The sequence below is a fragment of the Salvelinus namaycush genome, chromosome 30 (genome assembly GCF_016432855.1).
Source record: "Salvelinus namaycush isolate Seneca chromosome 30, SaNama_1.0, whole genome shotgun sequence".
NCBI lineage: Eukaryota > Metazoa > Chordata > Actinopteri > Salmoniformes > Salmonidae > Salvelinus > Salvelinus namaycush.
This window is the reverse complement of record NC_052336.1, coordinates 1089865-1105329: the sequence shown is the minus strand read 5'-3', so window position 1 is coordinate 1105329 and position 15465 is coordinate 1089865. Positions and strand designations below refer to the sequence as shown.

General features: G+C 40.2%; 1 protein-coding gene across 1 annotated transcript; it reads right to left on the bottom strand.

Annotated features, from left to right (window-relative positions):
• Positions 1 to 2080: 2080 nt before the first annotated feature.
• LOC120025214 (peroxisomal membrane protein PEX16-like) lies at positions 2081 to 14623 on the bottom strand. Its single transcript, XM_038969683.1, has 11 exons — positions 14444 to 14623; positions 13734 to 13769; positions 13545 to 13621; positions 12821 to 12954; positions 8631 to 8728; positions 8246 to 8326; positions 7991 to 8137; positions 7553 to 7625; positions 7207 to 7326; positions 4423 to 4487; positions 2081 to 4230 (listed from the first exon to the last, which is right to left on the bottom strand). Exons 1-11 carry the CDS (start codon positions 14568 to 14570, stop codon positions 4172 to 4174), a joined length of 1017 nt encoding a protein of 338 aa, XP_038825611.1. The 5' UTR covers positions 14571 to 14623; the 3' UTR covers positions 2081 to 4171.
• Positions 14624 to 15465: the final 842 nt, after the last annotated feature.

Genomic DNA, 15465 nt, shown 5'->3' with positions numbered 1-15465 from the left:
GACTGAGTGATGCAATCTACCAAGGTCAGGAGATGGACCGGGGGGGTATATTTTAGAAGCGTAATGACCTAGCCCATCTTGCAGTGCAATGTGAGTTCTTCACCAGGGTCTGAAAGGTTTTTAGTCGGGTCAGAAGAAAAGGTTGGCTTTCAGCCTTTTTCAACAGAAAGAGTTCAGTGTGTGTTAGGAATGATTGGGTGCTTCGACTGAATGGCGATGCTGGTAAGAATGTGGATGGTGGTCTCCTTCAGTCTATGCTTGTTCAGTCACTGGGTTTACACAATCACACCACACAAACTTTGGGAAGCCATATTAACCTCTGATGTCGAAACACACTTTGATCCCTCATTCTGTTCTAAATGGGAGTTTGATCCCTCATTCTGTTCTAAATGGGAGTTTGATCCCTCATTCTGTTCTAAATGGGAGTTTGATCCCTCATTCTGTACCGTCTTGTTGAATGGCAGGAGCAATGACTAATGGAAGGCATGCTCATCAGATTGTTGTAAAACCTGTGACTGGACAGAGCCTGGCTGCCACTCAGTCCCTCGTCGTTTTATGTTCATTTCTGGTGACCTGCCTATCAAAATGAGAGAACGGGTAAGAGGAGCCTACCACCCTTGGTCAAATGGAACCCGGGGGGTAAATTCAGTGATGTGTAACGTCTAGAACAGGGGTACCTCAGTACTATTTGAGACGGTCCAGTCACGAATGTCTTATTTGGCAAAGAAAAATATATGAATGGATGTAACAGGTAGAAATACTATATAATACATATAGAGGTGACGTGATTACCTCTTGTTCCTGACTAGTGTATGTTCTACACAATACATTTCATGAACAGAAAGGGTGTCTGGTATCACAGAGCCTGGAAGGTGGAATTACATTATACCAACGGTTGGTGTTCCATGATGTCTGTTTTGTAGTTGCGCATCTCAGAAGATTGATATATATATATTCTGCGACTACAAAAAAAGATGACCTTGAATGTCACCATTGGTAGTAGTAGCGGGGGTTGATCTAGCACCTTCCATAGCACTAGATATGCACTTGGTTCAAAGTAATTTAAAGCCATTGTCTGTTTTGTATGGAGGTCCCCTTTCCGTCTATTTTATTGGTGCTTGCTGAGATGATCATTACAGAGTTGAGGCTCTCATTCCCGGGCTGCATCGCGGCAGCAGTAATGGACTGGAGAAGGTTACACCGTCCTGGACAGTCCCCTGATGGCAGCAGTAATGGACTGGAGAAGGTTACACCCTCGACAGTCCCCTTAGTTTGATATACACCACAGGAGGTTGATGGCACCTTAATTGGGGAGGATGGGCTCGTGGTAATGGCTGGAGCAGAATCAGTGGAATGGTATCAAACACATGGTTTCCAGGTGTTTGATGCCATTCCGTTCAGTCCGACCATTATGAGCCGTCCTCCCCTCAGCAGCCTCCACTGATGGACATGTTAGATCACAGGTGTCAAACTCATTCCACGGGGGGCCGAGTGTCTGCGGGTTTTCGCTCCTCCCTTGTACTTGATTGATGAATTAACATCACTAATTAGTTAGGAACTCCCCACACCTGGTTGTCTAGGGCTTTATTGAAAGGAAAAACCAAAAACCTGCAGACACTAGGCCCTCCGTGGAATGAGTTTGACACCCCTGTGTTAGATGGTTGTCTGTTGGAAGGACATTCAAAAGGCACCTCCTGCTTCTCTAACAGCCGTGTGTTAGTTGAGATCAGTGTTTTACGGTAAGCTCCAAACTTGATCCTGGGGCCCCGTTTTGGTTTTCGCCCTAACACTACACAGCTGAGTTTAAAATATTCAAAGCTTGACAAGTTTTTATCACCCATGTAGTGCTAGGGCAAAAACCAAAACGTGCACGGGGCAGCCCAGGACTGAGTTTGGGGGAAGTCTCTGGACTATACCACCACTGACCTGTTGACAATTTCTCATTATTTTTAAGGCATGACTGTCATCATGGGTATGGTTTTGAGTGTGTTCACCCATGGCCTCATGTGGCCCGGTCTGTCCCCCTGGATGTGCCACTAGTGATGAATAAAGCCTGAAGAATGGCTATCCCAATGACCCATGAAAACAAAAGTTATTTATTGTAGGCTACAAAAAGTTAGATTTGTGTCAATAAAGATTGAAATCCATCACTATGGTTGCCCGCTGTTAAGTTCATGGACTGAATCCTAGTTGTCTGCATGACAAGGACTGTGTTTACACATGCTGATCTCATTGGTCAAAAAAAAATCTGATTTGTACTGTGTAAACGCAGTCATGAAAACCTACCTAAAATAAATAGATTATTATTCTGTTGATTTATTGAACACATTTGTAGGATTCATAAATAAAAAAAACATTCACACAATTTCAAATAAGTACATTAGACCTCATTTCCTTTTTCCTCTGGTAAGTCAACTTTTGAAAAGGCACTCAGAGCCACAACATTCCACTTCCCCCAATCATCAACACTTTTATCACACAGGGAAAACAACCTGGTTTCAATGTATTTCCAGATGGTTGTTTTCAAGTAGTCTGGATAAACTACAAAAATCGATTCTTAATTCTCAACCCCAATTAAGTAACAATTAGACGGGACGGCAGGTAGTCTAGTGGTTGGAGCGTTGGGCCAGTAACCGAAAGGTTGCTGGATTTAATCCCCGAGCTGACAAGGTAAAAATCTGTTCTGAACAAGGCAGTTAACCCACTGTTCCTAGGCCGACATTGTAAATAAGAATTTGTTCGTAACTGACTTGCCTGGTTAAATAAAATACAACTACTGGACCAGCACCATTTAGGTACCCACTGTTAATACCAATAATTGAGAATACAGCATATATTTAATATACAAATGTTAGATTCCATATCATGGTCACATTCATTTGTTTTTCTACCCACTGTGCCAATCTGACAAACATAAGAGGAATGTAGGTTATGGCCCAATTCTCTCCTTCCTCCAATTAACGTCCCTTCACAGATTTGAAAGGAAATGACTAGTATACGAAATATGGTGGAAACTCCCACTAGCCCATGCCAAATGCATATCTAGATTTGTGGGAAGGAGTGAACACTTTGGGAGAAATTAGATATTGGGACAGCCCCATAGAGAGAACTTCAACCAGCCTCAAAGTCATTTGATGTAATGCTGTAGGACCAACTGCACAGAACCCATCAGGGCTAGCTGTAATGGGTTGTTTAACTGGAGACATTTAGGAGGGATTGTTCCCAGTGACAGACAGCAAAACTGACTGACAAGATGGTGATCATCACCAGCGGTGACAAATATCTCATACCACTCGGTCAATAACACCTCTGGGTAATGTATAGTTTACAAAAGGAGAAAACTAAATCACACAACCAGCATCAATTCATCATATAATCACTGGTTCAAGATCAGTCTGACAGAAATCACTCAGATTACAAAAATAAAGAACAAGGAGGGAATGCAAAAGGCAAGGATCCGTAAGATACTCTGGCATGCCCTAGCAACAAAACGGAAGGATCCGGAAGATACTCTGGCATGCCCTAGCAACAGAACGGAAGGATCCGGAAGATACTCTGGCATGCCCTAGCAACAGAACGGAAGGATCCGGAAGATACTCTGGCATGCCCTAGCAACAGAACGGAAGGATCCGTAAGATACTCTGGCATGCCCTAGCAACAGAACGGAAGGATCCGGAAGATACTCTGGCATGCCCTAGCAACAGAACGGAAGGATCCGGAAGATACTCTGGCATGCCCTAGCAACAGAACGGAAGGATCCGGAAGATACTCTGGCATGCCCTAGCAACAGAACGGAAGGATCCGGAAGATACTCTGGCATGCCCTAGCAACAGAACGGAAGGATCCGTAAGATACTCTGGCATGCCCTAGCAACAGAACGGAAGGATCCGTAAGATACTCTGGCATGCCCTAGCAACAGAACGGAAGGATCCGTAAGATACTCTGGCATGCCCTAGCAACAGAACGGAAGGATCCGTAAGGTACTCTGGCATGCCCTAGCAACATAACTGCATGTTGGATCTTATTTGAGGGTCCCAGTTGAAATAGAGCAGATTAACCAGCGCAGTCTGTGGGGGACTTGTGTCTCTGGCTCTGTATTTTACTCAGGGTCTCCCTCTTTAGTGTCGATCTCTATCCAGCTGGCCAGGTGACCTTCAACCACCTCTTGCCCTCAGCCCCAGTTATAGAAGTAGATCTTCTGCCAGACAGGTAGGTAATCCATTAGAGGGCCTGGAAGGACAAGTGGAGGATAAGGTTAAACCAATCAGGAAAATGAACACATTAACTGACAAGATGCAGACTGGCAGAATTTGGAAGCCACAGTGCATGTCAGCAGACAGTGGACCACCAAAAAGGTAAACGGAACAAATGCATCCCATGCCATTTTCAGATACTTGGTTTCTATAAAAAGTAAACACTTACGAGCAACCAGCCCGACGCCGGGAACGTTGTCTGACAGAAATCGGAGTAGGAACAGGATCTTTGTTCTACGTGAAACAAAATCAAAAGGTTTAAAAAGCAGCACACATGATAGAAAATATGCCACGTTCCAATTGTCATTATGGTAAAGAACTTCTCTAGCCAGAGAATCTGTTGGTTTTGATTTTACTTGGTCAGAATGTATTTTATTCAGGGGAACCCATTAAGACCAGAGTCTAGTTTACAATGGTGCCCTGAGGACAACAATACAACAAATCCAAAATGATCAATACAAATAAAATAAACTACAAATTACAGCTTCAAACACCACAAATACTGTACAATCATTCACATTCAATCCAAACAGTTGCAATTCTCATTAAATTTCTTCAACATTAAAGTCCTAAACTGCCCTAAAGGCACCAGAGAGTTGAGATGTAGGGAGTTTTGTAGGCTATAAGCCCAGATATTTATAGGCGGGAACATGCACAATGAAAGAACCATCCAATGCATAAATGTGTAAGCCATCAAATATATCTACGAGAATTAGAAAACAGCATACATTTAGTTCTGTTGTAGTTCTGATTCTACTAACTCAGATAATCTGTTGTAGTTCTGATTCTACTCAGAGAATCTGTTGTAGTTCTGATTCTACTAACTCAGAGAATCTGTTGTAGTTCTGATTCTACTAACTCAGATAATCTGTTGTAGTTCTGATTCTACTCAGAGAATCTGTTGTAGTTCTGATTCTACTTACTCAGAATCTGTTGTAGTTCTGATTCTACTTACTCAGAGAATCTGTTGTAGTTCTGATTCTACTTACTCAGAGAATCTGTTGTAGTTCTGATTCTACTAACTCAGAGAATCTGTTGTAGTTCTGATTCTACTAACTCAGAGAATCTGTTGTAGTTCTGATTCTACTAACTCAGAGAATCTGTTGTAGTTCTGATTCTACTTACTCAGAGAATCTGTTGTAGTTCTGATTCTACTAACTCAGAGAATCTGTTGTAGTTCTGATTCTACTAACTCAGAGAATCTGTTGTAGTTCTGATTCTACTAACTCAGAGAATCTGTTGTAGTTCTGATTCTACTAACTCAGATAATCTGTTGTAGTTCTGATTCTACTAACTCAGATAATCTGTTGTAGTTCTGATTCTACTTACTCAGATAATCTGTTGTAGTTCTGATTCTACTAACTCAGATAATCTGTTGTAGTTCTGATTCTACTTACTCAGAGAATCTGTTGTAGTTCTGATTCTACTAACTCAGAGAATCTGTTGTAGTTCTGATTCTACTAACTCAGAGAATCTGTTGTAGTTCTGATTCTACTAACTCAGAGAATCTGTTGTAGTTCTGATTCTACTTACTCAGAGAATCTGTTGTAGTTGTGATTCTACTAACTCAGAGAATCTGTTGTAGTTCTGATTCTACTAACTCAGAGAATCTGTTGTAGTTCTGATTCTACTCAGAGAATCTGTTGTAGTTCTGATTCTACTAACTCAGAATCTGTTATAGTTCTGATTCTACTAACTCGGAGAATCTGTTGTAGTTCTGATTCTACTTACTCAGAGAATCTGTTGTAGTTGTGATTCTACTAACTCAGAGAATCTGTTGTAGTTGTGATTCTACTAACTCAGAATCTGTTGTAGTTGTGATTCTACTAACTCAGAGAATCTGTTGTAGTTGTGATTCTACTAACTCAGATAATCTGTTGTAGTTGTGATTCTACTAACTCAGATAATCTGTTGTAGTTCTGATTCTACTTACTCAGAGAATCTGTTGTAGTTCTGATTCTACTTACTCAGAGAATCTGTTGTAGTTCTGATTCTACTTACTCAGAGAATCTGTTGTAGTTCTGATTCTACTCAGAGAATCTGTTGTAGTTCTGATTCTACTAACTCAGAATCTGTTATAGTTCTGATTCTACTAACTCAGAATCTGTTATAGTTCTGATTCTACTAACTCGGAGAATCTGTTGTAGTTCTGATTCTACTAACTCGGAGAATCTGTTGTAGTTCTGATTCTACTAACTCGGAGAATCTGTTGTAGTTCTGATTCTACTAACTCGGAGAATCTGTTGTAGTTCTGATTCTACTAACTCGGAGAATCTGTTGTAGTTCTGATTCTACTAACTCGGAGAATCTGTTGTAGTTCTGATTCTACTAACTCGGAGAATCTGTTGTAGTTCTGATTCTACTTAGAGAATCTGTTGTAGTTCTGATTCTACTTAGAGAATCTGTTGTAGTTCTGATTCTACTTAGAGAATCTGTTGTAGTTCTGATTCTACTTACTCAGAGAATCTGTTGTAGTTCTGATTCTACTAACTCAGAGAATCTGTTGTAGTTCTGATTCTACTTAGAGAATCTGTTGTAGTTCTGATTCTACTTAGAGAATCTGTTGTAGTTGTGATTCTACTTACTCAGAGAATCTGTTGTAGTTGTGATTCTACTTACTCAGAGAATGTGTTGTAGTTGTGATTCTACTTACTCAGAGAATGTGTTGTAGTTGTGATTCTACTAACTCAGAGAATGTGTTGTAGTTGTGATTCTACTAACTCAGAGAATGTGTTGTAGTTGTGATTCTACTAACTCAGAGAATGTGTTGTAGTTGTGATTCTACTAACTCAGAGAATGTGTTGTAGTTGTGATTCTACTCACTCAGAGAATGTGTTGTAGTTGTGATTCTACTCACTCAGAATGTGTTGTAGTTGTGATTCTACTTACTCAGAGAATGTGTTGTAGTTGTGATTCTACTCAGAGAATGTGTTGTAGTTGTGATTCTACTTACTCAGAGAATGTGTTGTAGAAAGGGGAGCGGAGCAGGTAGTACAGAAGCAGAAAGGCCCTCCTCCTCACCTCCGCCCTCTCCTGCCGGTTCAGAGACTTAGTGTCACTCATCAAACCAAAACTGTGGAGAGAACAGACCAGGGGATACCTCTTTATCCCACTCATGTTTCAGTGCCTCCTTCATGACACTGCTTTTAAATGGCCTGTATAGAAGAGTATGTCTATGGCTATTTTGTTTTAATAGTGGAACACATATCATGCATATATCATGTGCCCAGTCAATGTGTGCATTTCTTTTGTGATTCCTCTTAGCACATGTCAGTGTAAAGAGAAGAGAGCATGGTTACCTGGTCATTTCCATGGCTCCAGATACGAGCCACGGTTTCCAGGAGCCTCTCCCACACATTCCCAGGCAGAGCACTGCGTTTGGGAGCAGCGTTGAGGAAAACACACCCTCTGAAGTAACACATTCCAAAGTATAGACTGACTGGAGTTAGAATGAGAAATCCTTGAGGTTTCATTTACCATTGATTAGGTAAAATACTAGTATACTGTATATACAGTGCAGTGATGTATCCCACTAGTAAGGGACGTGCTGTTAAGATGAACAGAATGCTTCTAGGCCATACAGAGGTATGATATGGAATCATGCAACCATTTCAGCCAATGTACTTTATAGCTGCCGTACCAGACCAGAATCTATAGAGGCAGTAATCATGTGATGACATTGTGCACGTTTAATTATCTAGTGTCTCTGTGGCAGAGTCCCAGAGTAGGAAGGATACAGTGTACCAGCGGGCGTCCGATGTACATGGACTCTGCTATGGTCTCCTGGACCCCCAGGGCAGTGGGACTAGAGGTCAGATCCTCTTCCACATTACACCTCTTCTCCCTACTGGGGGCTGCCCACAGACGAGCCTGCAGAGAGGGAGCTGAGAGACAGAGAGAGAGAGAGAAAGAGGTAAGGAACAGATAGTACATTCCTGATAAATAGTATTGGCACGGTCCTGAATGCAAACATTGTACTGGAACATGTGTACCATTTCCCAACGGCCTCATCACCCTCCCTGACCGCTGGCCCACAAAGGAGCTGTCATCCTGGTGGTCATCATGGTCCTCATCTGTAAGGAGGGAGAGGTACAGAAATATATTTATGTCCAGGTAGTAGTTCCATGTTGTCTAGATTGTGAACTCTGCAGTATATGGTGCGACCAAGGACATTGGCACATTGGTTATAGCCAATGAGATAGCACAACAAGAAGCGGACACAACTGCCCCAAAGTTGTTTTGAATCAAATGAACAAAGAGAGTCATGTTTAAGTCGTATTGTTTGGATACAGTGCTATCTGCCAGACACCCTGCATTATTAAAAACAAATGTGTTCAACATAAAATATATGCCGACGTGCAAACTCTTTTCTGTTACCGTTGCCTCCCTGTGCCTCCCTGTCCAGTGGGGTAATAGGAGGGGAAGTCTGCATGCCAGATTTGTACCAGAAGAGCAGTAGGAAGCGCAAGACGGCTCTGGAGAAATGTTGGACAGAGAGAAAGAACAGAGAGGGGAGTGAGGTGGAAGGAGAAATGTTGGACAGAGAGAAAGAACAGAGAGGGGAGTGAGGTGGAAGGAGAAATGTTGGACAGAGAGAAAGAACAGAGAGGGGAGTGAGGTGGAAGGAGAAATGTTGGACAGAGAGAAAGAACAGAGAGGGGAGTGAGGTGGAAGGAGAAATGTTGGACAGAGAGAAAGAACAGAGAGGGGAGTGAGGTGGAAGGAGAAATGTTGGACAGAGAGAAAGAACAGAGAGGGGAGTGAGGTGGAAGGAGAAATGTTGGACAGAGAGAAAGAACAGAAAGGGGAGTGAGGTGGAAGGAGAAATGTTGGACAGAGAGAAAGAACAGAGAGGGGAGTGAGGTGGAAGGAGAAATGTTGGACAGAGAGAAAGAACAGAGAGGGGAGTGAGGTGGAAGGAGAGAAATGGAATGTAACACCATGCAACATAACATCCCAGTAACCATGACGTTTTTCAACCATCAGAGACAATCTAAAGAAAAGCAGTTTATAATATTAGACCTACAGGCTGACATTGTCCTTTACTAATCCATGTATCACTGAATATCTCACTCTTTACTAATCCATGTATCACTGAATATCTCACTCTTTACTAATCCATGTATCACTGAATATCTCACTCTTTACTAATCCATGTATCACTGAATATCTCACTCTTTACTAATCCATGTATCACTGAATATCTCACTCTTTACTAATCCATGTATCACTGAATATCTCATTGTCTTTACTAATCCATGTATCACTTAATATCTCATTGTCTTTACTAATCCATGTATCACTGAATATCTCACTCTTTACTAATCCATGTATCACTGAATATCTCATTGTCTTTACTAATCCATGTATCACTGAATATCTCATTGTCTTTACTAATCCATGTATCACTTAATATCTCATTGTCTTTACTAATCCATGTATCACTGAATATCTCACTCTTTACTAATCCATGTATCACTGAATATCTCATTGTCTAAAAAAGGCAGACATATATACACACACACGAAACCTTTCCCACAGCCATCACATGCGGAAACGGTCAGAAAAGTTGGGGGAATATGAATATGAATACTGAATATCTCATTGTCTTTACTAATCCATGTATCACTGCATATCTCATTGTCTTTACTAATCCATGTATCACTGAATATCTCACTCTTTACTAATCCATGTATCACTGAATATCTCACACTTTACTAATCCATGTATCACTGAATATCTCACTCTTTACTAATCCATGTATCACTGAATATCTCATTGTCCTTTACTAATCCATGTATCACTGATTATCTCACTCTTTACTAATCCCTGTATCACTGAATATCTCATTGTCTTTTACTAATCCCTGTATCACTGAATATCTCAGTCTTTACTAATCCCTGTATCACTGAATATCTCAGTCTTTACTAATCCCTGTATCACTGAATATCTCTGTCTTTACTAATCCATGTATCACTGAATATCTCATTGTCTTTACTAATCCATTTATCACTGAATATCTCATTGTCTTTACTAATCCATGTATCACTGCATATCTCATTGTCTTTACTAATCCATGTATCACTGAATATCTCATTGTCCTTTACTAATCCATGTATCACTTAATATCTCATTGTCTTTACTAATCCAAGTATCACTGAATATCTCAGTCTTTACTAATCCATGTATCACTGAATATCTCACTCTTTACTAATCCATGTATCACTGAATATCTCACTCTTTACTAATCCATGTATCACTTAATATCTCATTGTCTTTACTAATCCAAGTATCACTGAATATCTCACTCTTTACTAATCCATGTATGACTGCATATCTCATTGTCTTTACTAATCCATGTATCACTTAATATCTCATTGTCCTTTACTAATCCATGTATCACTTAATATCTCATTGTCTTTACTAATCCAAGTATCACTGAATATCTCACACTTTACTAATCCTTGTATGACTGCATATCTCATTGTCTTTACTAATCCATGTATCACTTAATATCTCACTCTTTACTAATCCATGTATCACTTAATATCTCATTGTCCTTTACTAATCCATGTATCACTGAATATCTCACTCTTTACTAATCCATGTATCACTGAATATCTCATTGTCTAAAAAAGGCAGACATATATACACACACACGAAACCTTTCCCACAGCCATCACATGCGGAAACGGTCAGAAAAGTTGGGGGAATATGAATATGAATACTGAATATCTCATTGTCTTTTACTAATCCCTGTATCACTGAATATCTCATTGTCTTTTACTAATCCCTGTATCACTGAATATCTCAGTCTTTACTAATCCCTGTATCACTGAATATCTCATTGTCTTTACTAATCCATGTATCACTGCATATCTCATTGTCTTTACTAATCCATGTATCACTGAATATCTCATTGTCTTTACTAATCCAAGTATCACTGAATATCTCACTCTTTACTCATCCGTGTATCACTGCATATCTCATTGTCTTTACTAATCCATGTATCACTGAATATCTCACTCTTTACTAATCCATGTATCACTGAATATCTCATTGTCTTTACTAATCCATGTATCACTGAATACCTCACTCTTTACTAATCCATGTATCACTGAATATCTCATTGTCTTTACTAATCCAAGTATCACTGAATATCTCACTCTTTACTAATCCATTTATCACTGAATATCTCACTCTTTACTAATCCATGTATCACTGCATATCTCATTGTCTTTACTAATCCAAGTATCACTGAATATCTCATACTTTACTAATCCATGTATCACTGCATATCTCATAGTCTTTACTAATCCAAGTATCACTGAATATCTCACACTTTACTAATCCATGTATCACTGCATATCTCATTGTCTTTACTAATCCATGTATCACTGCATATCTCATTGTCTTTACTAATCCATGTATCACTGCATATCTCATTGTCTTTACTAATCCATGTATCCCTGAATATCTCACTCTTTACTAATCCATGTATCACTGAATATCTCACTCTTTACTAATCCATGTATCACTGAATATCTCATTGTCTTTACTAATCCATGTATCACTGAATATCTCATTGTCTTTACTAATCCATGTATCACTGAATATCTCATTGTCCTTTACTAATCCATGTATCACTTAATATCTCATTGTCTTTACTAATCCAAGTATCACTGAATATCTCACTCTTTACTAATCCATGTATCACTGAATATCTCATTATCTTTACTAATCCATGTATCACTGAATATCTCACTCTTTACTAATCCATGTATCACTGAATATCTCATTGTCTTTACTAATCCATGTATCACTGAATATCTCACTCTTTACTAATCCATGTATCACTGAATATCTCACTCTTTACTAATCCATGTATCACTGCATATCTCATTCTTTACTAATCCATGTATCACTGAATATCTCACTCTTTACTAATCCATGTATCACTGAATATCTCATTATCTTTACTAATCCATGTATCACTGAATATCTCACTCTTTACTAATCCATGTATCACTGAATATCTCATTGTCTTTACTAATCCATGTATCACTGAATACCTCACTCTTTACTAATCCATGTATCACTGAATATCTCATTGTCTTTACTAATCCATGTACCCCTGCATATCTCATTGTCTTTACTAATCCATGTATCACTGAATATCTCATTGTCTTTACTAATCCAAGTATCACTGAATATCTCACTCTTTACTAATCCATGTATCCCTGAATATCTCATTGTCTTTACTAATCCATGTATCACTGAATATCTCATTGTCTTTACTAATCCAAGTATCACTGAATATCTCACTCTTTACTAATCCATGTATCACTGAATATCTCATTGTCTTTACTAATCCATGTATCCCTGAATATCTCATTGTCTTTACTAATCCATGTATCCCTGAATATCTCATTGTCTTTACTAATCAATGTATCCCTGCATATTTATTTGACTTTTCAAACTATACAGCATGTTGTAGATGGATCAAAAGGGATCAAGTTAAAGCGTTGGTTAGATATCGCTCCACGAGGGGCTCCTTCATTCCTTACTTAGTGATCTGGATGAGCACTATGACCAGCCAGCGACCTCCCTCCCCCCACAGCTTGGTGGCCCCCATCTCCAGGAACACCTCCACGTACTCCACCACTGACAGCCAGGTGAGAAGCCTCTGCTGAGAGAGAGACTGAACAAACAACCGCACACACACACGGTCAGGGATTGCACAGTCAGTTCCGATAGCACTTCCCTGTTTCAGAGTGTTTTCTTCCATTTTGTGCCCAATGAACACAACCCAGCACATATGTAGACTATCGTGGACCTCATCATGGGTAAAGTTAGACTATTGTGATTGACCTGGTGGAGGTGGACCTCACCATGGGTAAGGTTAGACTATTGTGATTGACCTGGTGGAGGTGAACCTCACCATGGGTAAGGTTAGACTATTGTGATTGACCTGGTGGAGGTGAACCTCATCATGGGTAAGGTTAGACTATTGTGATTGACCTGGTGGAGGTGAACCTCATCATGGGTAAGGTTAGACTATTGTGATTGACCTGGTGGAGGTGAACCTCATCATGGGTAAAGTTAGACTATTGTGATTGACCTGGTGGAGGTGGACCTCACCATGGGTAAGGTTAGACTATTGTGATTGACCTGGTGGAGGTAAACCTCATCATGGGTAAGGTTAGACTATTGTGATTGACCTGGTGGAGGTGGACCTCATCATGGGTAAGGTTATACTATTGTGATTGACCTGGTGGAGGTGGACCTCACCATGGGTAGGGTTCGACACAGCCCTTTGCGCAGAATGCCATCATTAAGCAGCACCAGCAGGTTGGAGGCAGAGTACACTGCAAAAACACACACAACAACAAACTGATCCACCAGTTGAAGTTCCTGAATGCTTCTAGTTCATGGTTATACTGCAGTCAATAAAACTTTAACTGTGAGGTGCTAACCTACCCAATTCAGAGATTTCGTGGGAGTCAGTGAAACGCCCTGTGAAAGACACAAAAACACTCGAGGACTGATGGTATGTCAAACTAATGTAATGCTGTTTCAACAGAGAACCAATCAAAGAACTTGGCTAAATATTTCAGATAATAATTACATTTCATAAGGTAGAGTTATGCCTGCCATGGGCCATGCCAGACTCTACACAGGACTACTGACAACACGATGTAACAAATAGTTATATTTAACGATTGCACTCTGAATTATGCACCAGATGCATGGCTGTGACTGTTTTTCATATGCTGAATTAGAGAATAACATTCCTTTGTTTTCATGATCAAACACGAGATTGTAGTGTTGAGAGGAACATCAGGCGATACATGGTCAATGTTTTGGGAAGAGGTGTAGGCAATTAGCTTGGCAACTTGGATACATTTTACAGGATGATGCGTTCAAAACAAATGGGAACTCAGAATCTCCCACTTCGACTACAGTGCGTTCAAAACAAATGTGACCTCGGGAGAAAAAAAAATCGAGTTCCGACTCGGATGACCGTTCAAAAAAGTTTTTCTAACTCAGGAATTCGTGCCTCTTTCTGCAGCTCCGACTTTCAGACCAAAATATCACTGACGTCGTGATTTGACCTCGTATTTTTCCGAGTTCCCAGTTGTTCTTGAACGCAGCAAGCCATTCGCTCTGGCTTTCACTTTTAAACTCACCTGAAATGAGGTACGACAGCGTTCTTACGGTGCTCTCCAGTTGTCCAGTCGCTGCAGGGTTCCTCGTAACGTACTCCCGATACCGCTCGTAGAGCCGGGTCAGTTTCTCTGTGTACAGTTTAGACATTGCATTAAACTGCTAAATCAAAACATGTACTGAAACGATCACCTACACATTATACTTCCGCAACTGAAGTCTGCTTCCTGTGACGAAAAACACCGGAAGTAACTTTTTTGTATTATGTTAGAATAAACGTAGCAGGTTATGAGACTATGGTTAATGTTTGGAAAAGGGTTAGGGCAAATATTTGTATAAGATTATTATCTGTGGTTAGGGTTGGCGAAAACACTCTCATAACCTGCCACGGTAATCACTTCCGGTCGTAGCTTTATCGAAGGGGCGTGAAAATAGTATGTCCCTTCTTGTGACAGGGCGCCGAAGGCAAAGGTTTTGAGTGTGTTCGAGCAGTAAGCCTAGCGAAGCCGACTGTAGACAAGTCGGCGAGTGGAGTCGGGGAGGTGCATCTCCGACAGCCAACAGTCGGACACTGTAGTGGTTTTCCAACGGCAGCGCTCAGATCAACATGGTAGTGTCAACATAGCTGCTATTGTTTATAAACGTTTGTTTGTATACATGTCAAAATAAACTTTTGTTCACCTCCATATCACACACTACAATGAATTGGTTAGAGAGAAGTCTCAAATATAACTTTATTTTGTATTCCCTGTAGCTTTAGAAAGCAGTAAAGTTGTTTCCTGTTTCATTCAAGTCTTTGGCAACGTTCGCGTGGATCAAACAAAACACAAAATGATTGGTTTGCACATAGCATGGTGCAGTTGGTGAGAAGCGACTTCATAAATAAAAACGGCATGACCTTTGATCATATGATTTTTGTAAAGTGCATGCAGTCCACATGTAGTTGCAATTTGTTAAAATGTGTATACACATAATGCAACACACCGGCTGTGGTCTCATGGAATTTAAAATTGAATGATACAATGTCTATTTGGAGCCCTAGAAA

What these genes read in the sequence shown, in the direction of transcription:
- LOC120025214 (XM_038969683.1), bottom strand. Translation starts at nt 14,570, where the DNA reads ATGTCTAAACTGTACACAGAGAAACTGACCCGGCTCTACGAGCGGTAT. An exon ending in CCACGAAATCTCTGAATTGG is followed by an intron (nt 13,622 to 13,733) that starts GTAGGTTAGCAC and finishes GTGTTTTTGCAG; the next exon opens with TGTACTCTGCCTCCAACCTG. An exon ending in GTGCTCATCCAGATCACTAA is followed by an intron (nt 8,729 to 12,820) that starts GTAAGGAATGAA and finishes ACATTTCTCCAG; the next exon opens with AGCCGTCTTGCGCTTCCTAC.